This window comes from Scomber scombrus, chromosome 4 (assembly GCF_963691925.1).
Source record: "Scomber scombrus chromosome 4, fScoSco1.1, whole genome shotgun sequence".
Classification (NCBI taxonomy): domain Eukaryota; kingdom Metazoa; phylum Chordata; class Actinopteri; order Scombriformes; family Scombridae; genus Scomber; species Scomber scombrus.
In genome coordinates this window covers 10,859,973-10,879,523 of record NC_084973.1, presented here as the reverse complement: position 1 = coordinate 10,879,523, position 19,551 = coordinate 10,859,973, and the positions used below count along the sequence as shown (strand labels likewise).

Genomic DNA, 19,551 nt, shown 5'->3' with positions numbered 1-19,551 from the left:
CCAACATTTTTGGCCTTGAGTGTACTTGTGTGACCCCTAACAGTGACTATGGAGGTGAACTGTGAGCAGCTAACCATTTTTTTCTTTCCTTATCAGATTGAATGATTTCTTTGCGGATATCTCAAGAGAAGATATCCAGTAATAAGTAAAACATACTGTTATATATGACCTATTCCTTTAATCATCACTTTCCTATTTATCTTGGCACACCTTGGGGGATGGTAGTATGATGCAAGCTCTAAATACAAGAGTACCAGACTAAACAATAGTGTAAAGTTAAGAATACAAGAGAGCAAACAATGTTTTTTTATTGAAACGATTTATTGATAAATGACAGATGGTTGTCATGAAACTTTGATGTTTAATCTCAAAAAATCATGGGCTAAAAAGTCATACATGGTACTTAACATTGAATAGCAAGAGAATCCATGCTTCAGAGCAGACACTCAATTCACAAAGAAATCAGGCAAAATGCCCTTTTGATTTCAATAAAAAATATTAAATCTTTTTTTCCCCACTCTTTCCATCTTTACATGGTACAGGTTTGTTCACTTTAATAATATAAAAATGCTTAATACTGATTGTGAAACACTGGAATTAATTTACAAAACATAATAATAATTATTATAATATTAATAACAATAACAAACAATAATAACAATAACCATTAAATTTAAAAACAAAAAATAGAATGGAGGAAATCAGTCATAGCTGTTGCATCTCGGCCCACACAAACAGCAAGGTTTTGGGGGAAAAAATACCAAATGGCATTGACATTTACCTGACACACAGTTACACACAAACACAGTATCAGGTCGTTGAGTATTTCTCATTGCCATTTACAGTGTTATGGGCACATAGACAAGACGCTCTAAAGCATTCATGTGCCTCTGCAGGATCACACTCACTGACCAATCAAATCCTTCTCACTGTCAGTCAAGCTCGGTGGACCAATAGTGGCCCTCAAACAGTGCCCTACTCCTCCAGCACACAGGATAGTAAATTATAGGTTAAAGTATAGGACCATTTGAAATGTCTCAGCATTTAGAGGAAGGGAAAAATCTTCCAGGCGACAGGAACTTGTATCCATTGCCAGAAGGTAGTCGGATAGAACGAGCACCAGGGCTACTGCTTGTGGAAATTGTAGGTGATGGAGCCACTTTCCTGGGGTTGGAGCAGTGGTGTCCATTGGAAGAGTTCTTGCTGCCCCTGTCCAGTGACTGCAGCCCCAGCTCCCGCAGCTCCAGGCTGTCTTGGGTGTCATTAGGGGAGCAATGGCGTGGGGAGAGGTTCAGAAGGCTCAATACATCCCTACTGGCAGAACCCAGTTGTCCAGAAGCACTGTGGACAGCTCTGACAGGACCTAGATGTCCTTGCTGTTGCTGGGCTGCAGCATTAGCCCAAAAGGTCTTCAGATTGTGGATAGCTTGGACTTTCTCATCAATGACCCCTCTTCTTAAACGGTCCAAGTCTGAAGCATCAGCCGATGTAGAACAGGCAGAGCCTGTGGAGGAGTATGATAGGGCAGGAGATGGAGCACTACCAGACGGGGACTGGTGACCAGAACTGGGAGACACATTACTAGGGGAGCGAGAGATGTGGCCACTGTATGGGGAACTTGGGTACTTCAATTTGAACTGTGCGTGGCTGTCCAGAGTGGGTGAAGGGTGGCTGCCCTCCTTTTGGGAAGACTCAGAGACAGCAGGACTATTGTAGCCAGAGCTTATCTTCTGCAGTGAAGAAGAACGAGAGGGAGGTTTGGGTCTTGGGGAAGACTGAGCTCGACCACTAGCACTGCTGTTAGGACGGCTGAATGCACTAGTTTCAGATGAGCGGAAGGCGCTGCTCCGAGCTGAGGTTCCTCCTGCTGTCCCACCCTCTGCCCCGGCCCGCTGAAGACTACCCACTGCCCGCAGATGGCTCTGAGTCTCCTCTAAAATCTTCTGGGCTAGCTCTTGAGGATCCAGAGTGACAGTTTTTTCTTCCTGAGACTTGACAGTGCTGTCTGTCTCAGTACTGGACTGGTCTGATTCACCTGTATCTGAGCTGCTCACCTTACCCACCTTCTGGAATGGTGAGTTTGGACTGGGCACCACACATGTTTTGACAGGGGAGGTGGGGGTGCTGACACTGCCTCTTGATGATACTGATACACTGTAGCCTCTTCCTGCACCTGTGCCAGATCCACCAACAACCCCCCTGCCTCCACGGTGGTGGCGCTGGCTGTGGCCTGGTGGCAGAGGCAAAGAGTCACAGTGGCTTCCCAGCGGCTCACTGCTGATGATAGAAAAACCCTCGTATTCCTCCTCCTCACCTCGGGCTCCTGCCACTGCAGCAGCTGCCCCATGAGGAGAGGAGCGACTACGGGGAACGTGAGGGTGCTTGTGGGCAGAGTAGTGTGCTGTGGCTCCACCGCGCTGCCGATGGCTGAGGAAATCACAATCTGACTTGGAAACAAAGCTCATGGAAGAGGCCACAGAGCTGAGGCTATAGACAGAGATGGCATCTGATGCCTGATTGTCCAGGCAATGAGAAGAGAAGGGAAGGCTTGAGTATCCCATGGGCATGGGGTTGGACACAGACTGGGCTGAAGCTAGAGACTCAAGGGAAGATGAGCTATCCAGGCTCAGACGCTTAGGCAGTTCTGTGGAGTCTGAGGGAAGAGATGAAACATGAAATGTGAAACCTGATAAAACAAAACATAAATAAGAATGAGTATTTTGTTTTCTTAAAAGCCTAAAGCACTAAATATATTTACCAAACAGCGCCAGCAGAGACTGCAGAGCAAAGTGCAAGGTGCGGCGGTTGGCCAGCTTGCCTGTTTTCAGCACCACTTCTTCTTGGCCTACCTCACATAAGTCAAAACCTGCACACACAAAGAAAGAGTTAACAATGATGTGCCTGAGTCCACAGGGACTCACGGATGCATAATGGGAGGGGACCGGAATTCACAGTTTTCTTAGGAAGTGGACGACTCACCTAGAGCAGCCAGAAATTCGTGGCATCCCGGCAGTCTCCATAGCTGCACACTAATGGACACCTGAATGGGCAGCAGGGAGAAGTCCTGTTCTTTCTCTCCTGTCTGGAGTTGGACTAGTACCTGGTGGAGCTGGAGATAAAAAAAGGAGAAGACAAAGAGAGAAAACAAAAAAAAGTGTTAATAATGAATAATAATAATAATAAAGTATTATGCTGATGAATTCTACTGGAGATATGATTAATGGGTAAAACTGTTTTTATGAGCAAACTAGGACCTGGATGATTTTTCCATTCTCATGAAAAAAAATCATCCAGTTATTTACATCCTTGCTCTCAATTCATTAAAAAAACAAACTTTGAATCAACTAAAATCCCCTAAAATAATGACAACCACAGTTTATTGTGGAAATACTGTAAAAGTAAGTGAATCAGTGGTCAGGGTAACAGAACACCTGCAGGGAAACAGAGCTAAAATGGTTTCAGCTTTGTGGGGGTTTACATGTGCCCTTGCCTGTTATGTTTGGGGATTACTTTGCTTGGAACAGAGACACCTTTGTCCACATGATGTAACTGTTCAGAAAACAGAAATGTGCCTCTTCTCCTCACTTCACTCTTTATGATTATGTGAGGTTTGTTTTTACATCATAGCTTTATCCCTTCTACCACCCTGAAACATTCCTCTCACCTGTAGTGAACCAGGGTAAATCCTTAATGTCTGACTGTAGGACTACACAATGAAGGGGGGATGGGCTGCTAAACTACATTTCATGCATGCATACAGATCATAAAATCAGCATGATACAAACTAACTAAATCGTTAAATGAATTGTCATGCAGCTTCTAAACAAAAGAGGGCAGCGTTGCAGAAAGTTAAGCGGGACACAAGGTGGAGTGGAGGAAGGTCAAGGCACACTTACCATTGCCACCATATTTTTAACAGCCTTCAGACAGCATGTAAGGGGAATGGGAGAGAGAATAGGCTTTTAATTGCATGCACACAGGCCATTCACAAAGGGTACAAGGGTTCAGCTCAACAAGAAGGATAATAGCAACAAGTAACAATAATGTATAATATATTACCCTGAAGACAGTGGAGTCTGACACAATCAGCATAGATTAGGTTAAGCATGTTTTATGTTCTGGAGATTGAGACCATTATTTGCAGTATGAGGCGACAAATGCTGCTAATAACCAATTAACTGGATAGTCTTTCACTTACAGCATGTGACAGCCACATGTTACACGTAAACAGGGATAAACCTCTGCAACGCAAGATTAATTCTCTGGTGTCACGAGTTTGGTTGCAGGAGAACAGGACTCAGATTGTAGTTAAGACCTTGTACTTGAAGGACTGCTAGATAGGCCTCATGTGCAGCATTTCAATGCAGATTAAGCTGCAGCTTGAGTTGCCAGTGCACCAGTGCGTATCCGGACCTGACGTAATGCATCTATGCAATGATATAGCCCTCTTATTCTCTTCTAGCAATAACCTCATGGTGCATAGGCCTGTAAAAGTTTCAAAGGAAATGACGGCCTCTAAAATTCTTAACATTAAAAAAAAAAATTTGATATATTATTTGTATGTTGGGCCAAAGACCTATTTGTATCTCGAGCATTAGACTGAAAAATCTGGCAACATTTGTTCAGGACTGCAGGGGCCTACCCGGTTGATGAGCTGCTCTCCTGCCTCTGAAGCTGTGATGAGTTTGCACAAAGCCTGGAGAGCTGGCGGCGGCAGACCTGAGGGATGGGATCAAAGGAAGTTCTTCATTATTCATACGCCAGGCAAGTTTTTTTTTTTTATACCTAAAGCTAAGCAGCACTATGATTAAACAGGTGGTATCATATGTAGTGATATACTAGTGTATGACATGGTTATGAAAATAAATGACAGAACTGGCCCTGCTGTCTGTGTGAAACATTGTAAATTCACAGCAGAGAAAAAAAAACACATCTTACATAATTAAGAACACAAAAACATGAGACTGATTTTGAATATGTTTTAAATGTGATGTAGAGCCTGTCTATGGTGCGTACCCAGTAGTGACTGTAAAGTGGTGCTGCAGTGTTGTAGCCTGTCTCCTGGGTCAGCAGTAGGAAAGAAGACAGCAGCAGGAATACCGGTGCCTGCAGAGTCAAGTCGGAAGCCCACAGCCGTCAAAAGGGCCTGCCAGCCAGGGACTCCCCCCACCTTGTTCTCCACACTCTGCTGGGATGTGTACATGGAGTTACGCTGACCGTTCTGTATTCTCTGAAGAGACTTCTCCACCTGCAAACAGCACAGTAGTGTAGCATCAGTATTTTTGTGTGTCTTTGATTGAGAAATTACATATGCAAGTCCTTGTCTCACCAGGTGGAGTAAAACTCTCAGAGCATCACGTGCTCGATCTGGATACTGAAGAATCTCTGCCAAAGCTTGCCCGATCAGTGAAGATGGGCTGTTAAGCTTCACATCATTGCCAATCAGCATGTATCCTGGACAGAAATAATACTATTAAAAAGAGCTCCATGGGTTTTTATATCTGCAGTTATCTATTCTTAAGTGTACATTTGTATAATTAACACATAAATAAAAGACATCACTAACCTGCCCAGTTGGAAGGGTGTGAGTACTGCTTGCTACTCTGGACAGTTTTCATGGCATCTGCCAGGGCTGCACTAGCCTTGGTCCCATTAAGAAGAGCAGTGTAGAAGGCATGGACAAAAACCTTGGAGGCTGCAACAGGGACAGGCCACAAGGACACCAGAACACACTGGGCGCCAGCAGCCAGAAAGGCTCTGGTCAATCCCACGACACCATCTGCTGTCACCTTGCTGCTGGACTCCAGGTATGAGCTGAAGGCAGAACAATAACCACACATATAATTGAATTAGGAAGATGTAAAATATTTTATAGCATTTTATAACATTTCAAGCATGATTAGCTTTTATCTTTCTAGGCTGTGCTATCCCATTCTCATCAGTTACATACCATCTTTTTTAATGTTGTACTGTATATAATGCCTTTCATTAAGGTAAATCAAACCTCAATCCATATGCTGTGTGATTAAAATATCCTAAAACATCAGGACTTAAATCAACATTTAAATGTGTTTCCCTCAACCAGTTCACTTACCCCAGAACCACCAGCTTGACAGGTAACCTCAGGTCCAATATATCTGCAGCTGTGAGCAGGAACTCCTGTAGGGATGGACTGTCACAGATGCTCTCCACGTCACTGCTGTCATCCTGCATGTGGAGAGACTCTGGGATGGTGTAGCCGCTTCCAATTGAACCCTTCCTGCCTCTGCCACTGCTCCCTCTCCTCCCCCCTGCACCTCTCCCCACTGTTCCCACTCCCACACTAGCACTTGCCCCACCGGGTACCCCCTCTGGGTTTGGGGTGAGCACCAGAGCCGCCAATTTCCAGGAAATGTGGGTGGCAAAGTGGGCACACTCAGCTTGTGTGAGGGCACTCATGACCCTTTCCTTAGTTGCAGAAGAGCCAGCCAGGGGTTGGCAGCCCAGTAGTTCAGCCACCATATGAGCTTCCTCCTCTGCAGAGGACATGGGTCCCCAAAGCCAGCGGTCCATCACAGGTGAGGGCAGTCTAGGGTTCCCCACCACTGCTGCCATCGAGACACCACCACATGGAACTGGTCCAGGGCGCCGGGAATGAGCCTAGGAACACAGCAACCAGGGTTAAAATCTAGCTCAACAGTCCAAAGACAACAGTTTAATAATTCATTATACTGTAGATGACTTGAAGAAGTAGAATCAGAGGATATAAAAGTATTTTGTTCGTTTTTTACTGGGGTTTGAAATTGAAGTATTTTGGAGACATCTGAATAAGAGGCTCAACCTTTGCATTAGATCCAAGGCCGTTGATGGAGGGAACAGCTATGAGGCTGAAGCGCTCATACAGGTATTCATTCGAAGAGCTTCCTTTAAGCAGGGCGAAGGGGATGAGGTACAGTTCTCCTTCTAGCACCATCACCAGCTGTCTGTGTCTGCCCACAGGCCCACTGGAGTGCATCAAGCCCTGACAGACAAAAGGATTAGTGTGAAGATACACAAATACAAAATAACATTCACAGTATGTTGTGCTTTTGATTTCTCATAATTGCATTTTCTCTGGATCATGCTCTTCATCTCTCCCACACAACTACATCAATACGCAGGCAATGTCCCATAGAGGTAGCACTCACCCCCTCCATAGGTGCAATGAGCAAATCATAAAGTGCCCGGAGTGGAGGCTTGCCGAGGTTGCTGGAGCGACGAGGCAGGGAAGAGTTACCATCTTTGGCAGGAGACATGGTGTTACTGAACAGACTGGTCATACTCTGGCAACTCCTGCATGAACACAAACACAACACGAAGCAATGCAAGGTTATCATTTTGTCAATTCTATTCTATTCTTCTGCAAATCCTGTGTAGTTTCAGGCAATTTACAACCCCTCCATTATGCATTTAAAGTAAGCTCCAAAAATATTTCAATGAACTTTGTTCGTTCTTTATGTTTTCTTTAAATTACAAAATGACTGTCCAACGTCCAGACAGTGTACATTGTCTCAATACCAACACTGGATTTGATGTTCTTTTATTCTATATAATCAATTTGCACAATTAGTTCTACACTAGACTTAAGTTAAAACTAGGTGGAGATCAATAAAAGGTCCCTAATTGAAAACACTGCATGATAATTAACAATTCAATTCAAATTATTGCTGTCTGTGTTGAGAGTATACCATTTCAGTTTTTAATTATTTGTACTTGGAACAAAAAAACTATTTTCTGCTACAAAATGGTTAAATGAAGCTATTAAAGTTGTCTTGTCATCTTTAATCAGGTACAAAAATCCTTTCAACGGGGATCTCATGCATGAAACTGTCCTTTAACATCAAACCTTCACACTACTCTTAATGAGCTTTCTGCTGGGAATGCAGCTGATAAGGTCCATGTCTAACTTGCTGCAGAGTGTTACATCAGATACAACTCTGGAAAGACGCAAACTCAGCCACTGTAATTTCTGTGGGTTTGTGTGTGTGGTAATAGTACGCTTCAGCAGGAGGGAGTGATTCAACACTCTCAATCACAGAGGCTCAGCTTTCGTTTTTTTTCTGTCATGCTCACTGTCAGATCTAAGTTTCACCAAGTAAGACGCAGATAAAGGCAGGCCATACTGGATTTCCATTGTAATGTGCTGGAATCTCTCTGTAAAAGCAGATGTAATATATATAATTTCACATGACAAAGCGGCAATAGTACTGAGAATGTTATATCAGCATATATAACTCCACTAGATGGCAGTATTGAACCATGGTAGTTTGGAGCTTGGAGTAAAATGCAGTTGTGCTGAATTCTTTTAATTTGCCAGAATCAGAACAGGAAGAGGAATGTCTTTATAGGGACGTGCTCTACATATAATCAGAAGTCAGAGTTTCAATGTACTGCCAATGAACACTTCACAGGACTTTGAGCAAAATAAGGTAACAGCCCTGTTTGTTTGAGGCATGCCTGCTGTGTGACAGGAATGACAGCTCCCTGCTCAGACACATGACATACTGAGAACTGTGCTAATGGTGGCCATGGGGTTAGAAGTCTTTGGTGCTGTAGGCACACTGGGCCAAAGCTTTTGTCACTTCTCTCCATCTGTTCTACCAGCCAGTGTATCTTCCGGGCCCCAGCCAGCAGACATCTATCCTGCCCTTTTGGTAGCCCCTGGCCACTGGCTTCCCTCCCTCCCAACACTCTGTCTTTCTCCCAGGCCTTGGCATGAGACTCCATGGGAAAGCAAACAATCATTTGTTAGCCTGACAGGAAGAATGAGAGCGGAGGCAAGGGATAAGCCAAGAGAAGGTGAGTGTCAAGTGTAGGGGGAAACGGTGAAAAGAAATGACCAAGAGCAGTGTGACTGAAGGTGAAGATTGTATTCTGTGGCTGCAGTTGAATGACATGACTTTAAGTGTGATCTCAGAGGCAATACAAATGTAGACAAGTCTACCTCTAATACACATATAAGCTTTTTATTCTGACCTTATTTCTAGCTATGATATAAATTATTGCTTAATAAGCAAGTTGCCCCATAGCTGTAAATACAGGCATTGCACTCACTACCTGTTTACTACCTCTTAACTGACAACTTCATCATGATCCTCATTATGCTACCATCTTGCATAAAAATGTATTCAATTACACACTGAGGGGATTAGACATGAGCAGACTTTCATTATCACCTTCCCATAGTAATCCTTCCAAGCTCCCTGGTGTAGATTAAATCTCAGAGTTAAAGGCGGACATCGATGAAAATGCCAGGTGAAGACATCACATCAGAAAGCACAGTTGTAAAGTTTGTCTTGTACCAATTTGATTCAAATGTCATTTAATTAGACTTCATTATAATTTTTTTCTCTCTTTTAATTAAGAGTTAGTGAATAGTGAAAATACTGCAGTCTTCATACCACTAATAGCCTAAATTTTTAATGTTAGGGGAAAATGATGTAGTTTATCTTGACATCATACCCAGAGATGTATGACTTGAAATGACAATGAGGTTCTCTTCATTTTCTCTTGCTTTAGCTTTGTGATGGATGATAGGCTCCTAAGCATGAGGAGCTTTATAATTCAGGGTTTTTTGAGACCCAAAAGAATGAGCAGATTATTACCGGCAGCCCATTAAAAGGGCTTAATGAGCACCGAGACGCAATTAAAGCTGGAATTACCCTCTCATCAAAGAGCAGCTCAACTGTGGACGAGGACAAGGAAATATGACCCAGACACACACATATGCACACATGCACACATTCTATCGGTATACATTACCAATCAGCATAATGTAAATGAATACTATGCATAGTATCATTAAACACTACTCGAGCTGAACGAGCACACGGGCAGACTCGCTGAAATCTCCACAGTCATAAATCTGCACAACAAACACAGACAGGGCAAACATCTAAAACCCACATTGGTCTCAATGTCTGTGTCTGGCATGTAGACGCACACGCACGCACCCGCACACACTCACACACACACACACACCATCAGAGTAGGCAGTTGATAAGGGCTTTAGGAGCTTGGCTCAACTCAGTCTATTTAATAAGGAGGATTCACATGCTGCCTCTGTGCTAGCTAAACAATGGAGAAAAGACTCTTTTCACACATGAGCCGCAATACCCGTGAATCTCCTTACCCAAGCAGATATATTTTAATCTTTTTTCTGTGGAAAAGTGGGTCTGAGTAGTTCTTGTTGATTAGTCTCAATAAGAGTGCAGAGATGTCCAGGTGCTTTGCAACAATCTCCTACCTGTTGAACAGGTTGTTTCTGGACACCATGCGCAGGAAGCCTGTTGGATCGGTGACAGAGTTAAGCTTGTTGTTGAGCTCCTCAAATTGTTGGTCCAACAAATCTCCTGCCTCACTCTCTGTCTCACTGCTCGAACACCCTCTGAGAAAGAGAGAGAAACACACAGAGAGATTGAGAGACATGCATAGTCGTGGCGATGTTGGCAAGAAAACAAGGCACTTCAGCAAAGTAGACAATACACAGACTTACATTGTTTCACTGTGGATAAATCAACTTGCACACACTCCTGATCTGGCCAAATACACACTGTTCAACCCACACATACTTGGCCTAATTTTCCAAGCTTGGTCCAACACTGTGATGGTAAGCAGAGTTAAATCCTTTCATTATAATGCTGGTGATGCTGATCCAGTCACTGGGGAAGTCAACCATCCCCCTCTCCACAATCACTACTTCACCCCCCAATCGCTCCCCTTCATGCCCGAACCTCTCCTCTGATGCATCCATATCATGTAACTCTTATGTCAGCTTCTTGCTCTCACAGCAGCTGTGTGTATTTGTGCCATGGGATCTCTCATCATCTTACTCCCACTACCACCATATAAAAAAAAAAAATCCTTGCAGTATATGTCTCATTAAAAATGTGTCCTCCTAATGGAGTCCACATTGATAGACCATATATATGTGCAGTTTACAAAGATGATCACATAGAAATCCCATGTATTAATACAAAGTTTTCCACTACCACAAAGGCTGCATCCTTCCCTCTCTATATCCTCCTTTGTTTCACACACATCCTCTCCCTATTCTTCTTCATCCCATTCATTTTATCTCTCCACTCATTTCAGAGGGCCGCGTCCTTTTCTCTCCACTCTGGAGAATGAATGGGCTGGTAAGTGGTGACATATTGTGCCCATCCAGGCGCAGTGGCATGTGTGCAGCTTCCCATTGGAGTGGTAAATGAGCTGGTAATGGGGCAGGAGGGCCAAGCTGCTAGGGTGTCGGAGGCTGGCACTGGGCGGACCAGCTGGGCACCATGGATCAAACACCAACTAGAGAACGTCAAACACGGCGTAGACCCGTGGATGGCAATGGATGCTAATATAACACGCTGCGTTTTCCAACTTCTCATGCAAAGTTCGTCTGGCTATATTCCATGTTGTCTATGTGGTTTTTATTCACCAGGCTTTGCTTCTTTGACTGTTACCTCATTGATTTTATCATTGCATCCTCTTCCCATTTTCCTTGTACTCTAAGTAAACCCATTCTCTCCTGCTTTACTTGTCAGGTCTGCTGTTTGTTAGGCAGGTTCAACTGTCTGGCCATCCAAAGAGCCATTATTCCGTCTCATTTATTCTCACTGGGGAGAGAGTGGAGTACTTTAGGCAGGTAGTGGAGGCCTGTCATCACTGAGTGCAATGGGGCAGAATAACACTCTTTAACACACACATACACTCTCTCTCTCTCTCTCTCTCTCTCTCTCTCTCTCTCTCTCTCTCTCTCTCTCTCTCTCTCTCTCTCTTTCTCTCTCTCTCTCTCTCTCTCTCTCTCTCTCTCTCTGTCTCTCTCTCTGTCTCTCTCTCTCTGAATGATAAAATGACCCTTCTTCAACTAACTGTCGGTGGATAAAAGCGTCAAGTTTTAGTTCAGGTGTTTGTTTTTTGTTTTGGGTAACATTTCTGATGATAAGGTGATGTAGTTTCTATGTTTCTTTTACCTTCCCCTCTGATAGTTGATGAACAAGGGCTCCCTAAAGAGCACATGTTAATCAAACAATGCGATCAGTACAGTGACGTCTCTCAATTCTCAAACTAAATTTTCTCTCATTGCCTGCTGGGCCACAATAACATCCCTAAAACAGCCAGTTTGTTAAATAACTGACAGCAGCAAAATTGAATTTGAGTGTCAGTGTTTTCCCATATTTAACATGTAGCAAGTTGAGTTTGATCATAAAGTGGGAGATACTGGTCACAAATGGAAATGTTTGACCGTGACTGAGGCATTGAAAGTCCCATATATGCAAAAAATTGCAAAAGAGCGACCACAAATTCTCTTTTTTATCATAATTACTTAAAAGCAGATATCAAGACCACAGCATGGCAAAATGGGAAAGGAAATGGGTCTTGTAAGGACTGAACACCCAAAAATTCTCAATCATTCCATAATGCTACTTGTGTCACTCCAAAAGATGTTAAAACCAATGATTTCTATTACATATGGGTCAACGGGAGGAGGGTGTGGAAAATAATATACATGCTTGTTTGATAGAATAATATAGGCTTAATAAGCTCGTGTGCATGTTTCAGCAGCTACTATTGGGTGAGTATGTTATTGTGACGGCTGTAAACATCTATTTCACCTGCTGTAATAGGATTCGACTCCCAGAGCCTCGCGAGCGCTGGCAATGTGCTGCTCCAACGAGGAGCCGCTGGTCAGCCCACCTCCACCTCCCTCCTGGAACTCTGACCCTCCTTCTGACAACCCCTCGCCCAGGTACACCTCATGGAACTTCAGGATGCCTGTGGAGAGATAGGGAAGGGCAAACATGACTGGTTGCTTTCAGGTGTTCATGAAAAATAAATAGTATTTTCCACACCTCTTTTTTTCTAATACGTTTGTATTACTCGCTCACAACAGGAGGGAATGTTGGATCATTTTGACTGAAAGCTGTGAGTGAGAGCACGTGCAGCACTGCATCTGTAGAGCAAGATGAATAAAACAAATAACGTTCAATAAAAGATAAGAGGAGGCTGACTGTGCCATCTGCTGCTCGCCGTGAGAGCTCAGCTGAGTATTGAGAAGGAACATCAGAGGGGGCGGGGAGGAGTGCATTGGGAGATGGAGGCTGAGTGTGTGTGAATGTGTGTGAGTTTGTGGTTGTGTCAGTGCTGTTTAAGTGTGGATGTGCTCACGTGTTTGGGTGGTATTAAAAACAACTGAATGGAAAGTATTTGTAATTCAGATATTATATATAGTACGTGCCCATTCAGGTCTATAAAATGTCAGGTAATTTCCACTACTGAGGTAACTGGGACCTTTGTAGCCCTTTTTTCCTGACTGCAGACTCTTTAGCTCGGGCCATATTTGTGTGCCAGCTGGATGCCAGGGAATGCCAGGAAGTGACAGACAGGCGATTAGTGAGCAAGTGGCTCCCTCTTAGCTTGGGGCAATATTCAGAGCTTTGAAGATCTCAACTAGTCCCTGTAGTGTTCCTCCCATCCTTATGACTAGTGCTGGGGGGTCAAGTTCATCTGGCTGCCTGGAAGCTGGAGTTGATCACATGTTCAGGCCTGGTGGCATGGGACACGGGCCACAGCTCTCATTTCCTCTCTTTACAGCAAAGAGCAGAAGAGAGCCAAAGAACAACTAACAATGCGACAGCCACAGGAGTCGAGTGACATGTTCGGTACTTCACCCACAGCTTTGTCTATTCTTTTTGTGAAACTGGAATTTCACGACTCATATAAAAGAGCGGCATCTTAATCCCTCTGCCTGTGTTGGTGTTTTTCAGTGTGTCAACACAAGAGAGAGAAATACACACAAGTACACAAGCAATGCCAAGAAGAAATATAAAGAAGAGCAAGGAAAGAGACAAAAAAAAAAACAAAGGAGGCAGATGAAAAGAGACAGAGGAATTATGTTCTGACTTGGCTGAAGCAAAAAAGTGTTTTCCTGTTGGCATGTGCGAAGATGTTGCCAGTGTTGTTTGGCTGTGTCACTATCAATTAGCATGGTTCATTGGCAGGAGCCTTCTGGGGTGAGAAGCGAGGCAGGGGGCACACCCTAACAGTTGAGTGGCAGGTGGCATGGCTGCTTGGTGTTAAAGCTGGCCCTCTTACCCCTGCAGCTGAAAACAAGCTGTAGCCTCTAGGCCTTTTATCCTCTTTGATTTGAACAAGCAAGAGCATTTTTTGTGTGTGTTTGTGCTTTCACCTGTGTAACTGTTGCAGCTTTTAACTACGCACATGAGAGATGCTTCAACACAGACAAGAAAGATTTGGACATTGTGGTCCATTGCTACAATTGTATGACATTTGATTTCTTTAGTATCTAGTATCCATTATGTAAGCATATCTAGTTTTGTGTTTGAATATGTAAGCTATATTACATACTGTGTATTATACTTGCATATATTGTACATTTGTAAAAGATCAATTATGTGGGAGAAATGGTGAAAATACATTTAGCATGAAATTGAAAAGTCCAGAAATTCTGTGACATAAAGGCATATTATGCAGGATTTATCAGTTGCTATTTGTAAACATTCAAAGCAGAGAGAGAGAGCAGCAATGGTCAAGTGAGCCAGAGACTGAATGAAGAGAAGAAGCGGTAACAGCAGGAACAAAGCAGTGAATCAGATAAATAAAATATTTGTTGTTCTAAAGCACAAATTCCGCACAATCCTGCAGGAAGGTGTCACATTGCCGGATTTTGTGTGAATGCAGCCGAAACGCATGCTTCAGTCTATTTGCTGTGCCCTCTTTGCTGTGTGTGTGTGTTTGTTTGTGTTGAGCTCAGCTCTGCCACCGGTCAAACAGACACACAGACCGAGAGCACAGAAGAGAGACACAGACAGGGATGTAACCTGGTCGCTACACTACGAGTCCCAATCTCACACCCTGTGCACTGTTACTGGCTGGGGGCTATACGCCACACTGCCCAAAAATAGATGCCCAGAAACATCCTGAACATGGCAAAATAATGAGAAAATAAGAAAATACAGGAAAAGGTCAGGGGCAATATAGATAGATACACTACCACACATTTTATTGATCATTTTTGTGTGAGTCTTTACATTGTTTTTTAGTTAAATGCCTTTAGAGGTATCTAACTAAGGACTGTCAGAAAATGAGTTACCGGCCAAAAGGTAATTTAAAAGAGGGGATCTGAAACATAGCCACAGAATTTAACTAGTCTCTGACAGCATAGAGTCTGTTTTAAGAATACTTGGATTCCCAAAAAAGAATTTACAATCAACGCAGTAGTTCTTACCTGCTCCTGGAGCCAGCAGCCAGCTGTACAGGTAACCAGCAGCCATGGAGAAATAAAGTACCAAGGCCCTCTGGCTGTTGACGGTGTCCAAGATGTGCTCAACAGTTACTGGAGTGTAGGGGTCTGAGTCCTGCTGGCCTGTCTGCCTCTCCACTAAGAGGTCAGCGAAGGCTCGTGTACGACCCCGCTCTGCCACTGCCAGAGCCTCATCATGGTGGCCTGTGGTGTTGAGAAGTCAATGTTGATAAACAGGTTCGAGAGAAAACTTGATCTTCCATGTAAAAGGTTAAAAACTAACAGCGTGATTTAGCAATCAAAAGAGAAGAGACTACTGGCATACCCAGGCTGACAAGAACCCTTTGGAGAGCCTGGTAGCAGGAGGTTTGCAGGTCAAATAGGGAGAGTTTATAGTCGGTGCTGTGTTGGGCTTCATGCCGGATGGTCTCAAACAGTGCAGATGCCCGGTATAACTGCAGATAAACAAAAAAAAACAAACAATACAATTAATTGAGATATCATTGGCTTGTTCATTTAATAAAAATATAACATTGGCCTTTCATTCAGTGCTGATTATTGAGTGTCAAGAAGTGGACTTTTGTACTTCAAAAGTTAGGGCATGATACCAGCACATTCTCCATTCCAGATTTGATTTTTAACAGGGGTAACACATGCTAAAATTTAAGCAGTCATAACCCTGAAAGACACTTTGGACAAAAATGTCCACCAAATAATATACCACCACAGGAGTATGATTAAAAGGGAGACAGGGAGATTTTTGCCACTAGATGGTAGCATCCCACCTCCCTGATCCAACATGCTGCTTTCTAATTCTGCCCCTCTCTAAACAGAGGAAAGTACTGTAATGTAGCTTGATGAATGACCATCCAACACAAGTGAACCTCTCTTCAGCTCTTATTTGCCTGGACATGGTAAAGGGCAATGAGAATCCAAACCATTACCTGGGCATCTTGGACAGACAATGTGAACAAATGCACAATGAACTCAATAGGTCTGTCGGTGTTATTGGACCTTTCTTTTCAGTGCCAGACAATGGATTGAGAGAAAGAGAGAGACAATGGAAAGGTGGGGTGGCAAGCAGTGATGCATATTGGCAAAGTAGAGCTGGCCAGCAGTGCTGATTCATGGGAGCTTTTATTGATTTCCTATTTCTGCGCCTATGGCAGCCCTGTAGGATGACTGGGACTGCTATAGAGCCACTCTTCAGGGGGCCAGGCCAGCAGAGAGGCTAAAGCACTCTGCTCACAGTGCTTGACCACAGTTGATACAAGACAAAGAGCTGCAGTGGAAAAAAGGTTGTTGGTATGGATGAACTGGATTCTATCAGTGATGTAGATTTGGTGAGAGCATAGCTAGAGACAGAGTGTTTGTGTTTCTTGTGAGCACACATATATGCATACACTGTAGCTCATCTGGCATATCCCAAGGTCATGCAGGAAAGTGTGTCAGAGGGAGTGAAAGGGGGAGAGTAGAGATCAGCAGAGAATCTGTGAGCTCTGCTGCATTGGTGCTAGTAGACGGAGCTTCTAGTCCCAGGATGATTTTGCTGATAGGGCTGTGGGCTGATTGCTGCAGTGCTAGTTTAATCTGTTAGGCTTGCAGACATCTCTTTAAGAGTGAAACTAATTTCTCACAGCGCCTTGCCTCTGGCCTGACCCCTCCTGGCACAGATGAAAGGGAAACAGTCACAAATGTGCTGCGTCCGCAGTGACTTGCTTGGCTGTGGTACAGGTAAAATCTGCCACATTCTTCAACTGCCATGCATTCAGACAGGACTCTCATGTTTTTCCATCACTGACACTAACATGGCTTTTATCTGACATGTTAAGTGAATGTCAATGTCACACTGAATCGGTAATCCGAGCAGAGTCTGATACACATATACTTGTAATGATTTTTGTAAAATAACCTCCCTGGGGAACCTCCCTCTTTGATACATGATATCAGAGGTAAAAAAAGAGAAGCTTAATCTACAGAAGACCAGATATTTAAGTAAACATGAATGTATTGATTCATGATCTCCTTAGATATGAATTTGACCGCTTCTCAGAGGTAGCATGCAATGTTCAGATAGCTGATTAAAATCAGGACACGTCAATCTGCGTGTCGCGTTGAACACCAGGATCATAACGAGGGTGTCAAAATGCAACTGGGTTTAAATATATAGAGAATAAGGAACATGAGGTTAAGTACTCTCATTCCACAGTTATGGATGCTTTATGAATTTCAATACAAGCCTTTACAAATGAGGTTTGAAGTGGGTCAAGGTATTTACAAAGGTCATGCGTGGCAACAGGCCAGCTCATGAATAACCATTTGATCTATATTCTGAGGACAACAGTGTCCTTTCCCACCACCATTTCACCCTGGGGGCTACAAGCTGACCGGAGGGGAAGGGGGGGAGGGCATTGACATTGCTGTGGTATATGTTGGCAAGGCTCTGGCTAACTGTAAGTTACAACAAGGACAACACAATGTTAACATGCAGAACTGAGGGCCTAAGGTGAAGTGTTAAACTGGAGAGCAAACAAACACTGGGAAAATATGTTGCATTGCCTTGTTAGAATAATATTTTGCTTTAATTGAACACAAATTCCTCAATATGACTCATGAGCACTCGAGTCACCACCACCTTGGTTCAGTCTTTCTCTCCCTAACTCTTGTTACAGATAATTGCAAACAGACAAAGTTACTTTTTGAAAAGTATAATGCAGGACGGAAAACAAAGCTATCTGGGTCACATAGATGTATGTAGCTTGCTCATAACAGAAATGTTTTGGACTAGATTTTGAAAATGAAAGCAGCTGAATAACATCCCTACAGGCACACGTGACAGCCACTGCTGTTGGCTGACTGTTCACAGACTTGTATGTGGATACACAAACTAGGAAAAAAAAAAATCAAATCTTGAGCTGTGGTGTGTGGACAGACTGCAAAGAGAGATGTTAACGGGATATTCCATGCTTGCCAGGTGGGTAGTGGGCTGAAGAGGAGTGAGTGTGTGTGTGTGTGTGTGTGTGTGTGTGTGTGTGTGTGTGTGTGTGTGTGTGTGTGTGTGTGTGTGATGCAGAGGCTTGAGACTCCTGAGACCATGCACATAAATACAAAAAATCTTCAGTCATCTGTCGCCTGTCTTCTGAGATGACAGCATTTACCAGCTCAACAGACTCCCCAGCATATTGCCGACAGCCTTGTTCAAGCTCTATAGCCACCTCTCTTTTTATCTTCTCCTCTTGTTTTCTTTCCTCTGGTCTCTTTCTCTCAACATGATGGCATTACTAAAAATGTACATTCCACCCTTCATGTCTTTGGTCAACTACTTCCTACTCTCATTTGTAATTGTTGTTTTTCGACAGATGTGTGCTTATTAGAGGTCAGTTTTAACTACAAGAGCTGGATTTGCTGGAAGGAGTCCAGATGGAGGAGAGGAGAGAGGAGTACTGAGTGAAGGTGAGTTGATGCAAGGTGAGGTAAGGAGAGGAGAGAGCGGGAGATACTTCACCTGATGTTGGGCCTCCTCCAGATTCCCACTGGCCCACAGAGAAAGCCCCAGACGATGGCGGATCTTCGCCTCGTCCTCACGCCGAGCCAGCTGCTCAGCAAGCCGCAGGCCTGTCAGAAGGGGAGGAAACGGGAGCAGATGAGAGACAGAGAGGAGGGAGAGAGTAAAAAATATTCAGAGCAGGCAGACTCTTAGGTATCTTTCAGAGTAACAGATGTAAGCATAGCGTGGTACTGATGTTCTGACAGCGAACAGGTTTCGATATTTGGCCTCAATTGTAAGAAATTGCTCAAAATGGGACTAAAACACACACACACACTAACACAAACACACACACACACACACTTCTGCCATAGAGGGAGGCTGTTAGAGCACTAATCGGACTGCATAGTAATCAATGCTAAGGATCGACTGGCTGAGCAAACACAAACACACACTTAATGCTTGCACAAAAGAAGCCACACAATATCATGAACAAGTCTGCAAATATTTGCAAAACACTGATGAGCTAATAATAGACTGTATGCAAACTCACAGTGCAAAGTCTACTTTGTGATATTTTGTTTGGAGACTTTGACTGTTTGGGAATCGGAGGGAGGTTTGAATGTGCATGTACGAGGGAGTGTGTGTACCTAGGTGTGTATGTTCATTGGGTATGCCTGTGTCAGATCACCTGGTGAGTGCGCAGTTTGTTTTTCACTTCCAATCCCTCAAGCAGTGAGGCGTATGTCACATCTTTGCATGTGTCCTCAGCCTGCCTGCTGAGTACTTGGTT

The 19,551-nt window shown here is 43.7% G+C and overlaps 1 protein-coding gene across 1 annotated transcript in view; it reads right to left on the bottom strand.

Annotated features, from left to right (window-relative positions):
- Window positions 1-702: 702 nt before the first annotated feature.
- The window catches only part of LOC133978894 (tetratricopeptide repeat protein 28-like), a 118,624-nt gene continuing 99,775 nt past the window's right edge, over window positions 703-19,551 (bottom strand). Inside the window, exons 9-25 of the mRNA XM_062417244.1 lie at window positions 18,777-18,886; window positions 15,597-15,726; window positions 15,257-15,475; window positions 12,624-12,783; window positions 10,265-10,405; window positions 7,167-7,311; window positions 6,821-7,000; window positions 6,330-6,639; window positions 6,095-6,263; window positions 5,567-5,814; window positions 5,330-5,454; window positions 5,017-5,248; window positions 4,643-4,719; window positions 3,897-3,920; window positions 2,980-3,109; window positions 2,759-2,866; window positions 703-2,653 (exon numbers count right to left, since the gene is read on the bottom strand). Coding sequence (XP_062273228.1) covers window positions 1,038-2,653; window positions 2,759-2,866; window positions 2,980-3,109; window positions 3,897-3,920; window positions 4,643-4,719; window positions 5,017-5,248; window positions 5,330-5,454; window positions 5,567-5,814; window positions 6,095-6,263; window positions 6,330-6,639; window positions 6,821-7,000; window positions 7,167-7,311; window positions 10,265-10,405; window positions 12,624-12,783; window positions 15,257-15,475; window positions 15,597-15,726; window positions 18,777-18,886 — 4,124 coding nt within the window. The 3' untranslated portion in view covers window positions 703-1,037. The remainder of the gene's footprint in view (window positions 2,654-2,758; window positions 2,867-2,979; window positions 3,110-3,896; window positions 3,921-4,642; window positions 4,720-5,016; window positions 5,249-5,329; window positions 5,455-5,566; window positions 5,815-6,094; window positions 6,264-6,329; window positions 6,640-6,820; window positions 7,001-7,166; window positions 7,312-10,264; window positions 10,406-12,623; window positions 12,784-15,256; window positions 15,476-15,596; window positions 15,727-18,776; window positions 18,887-19,551) is intronic.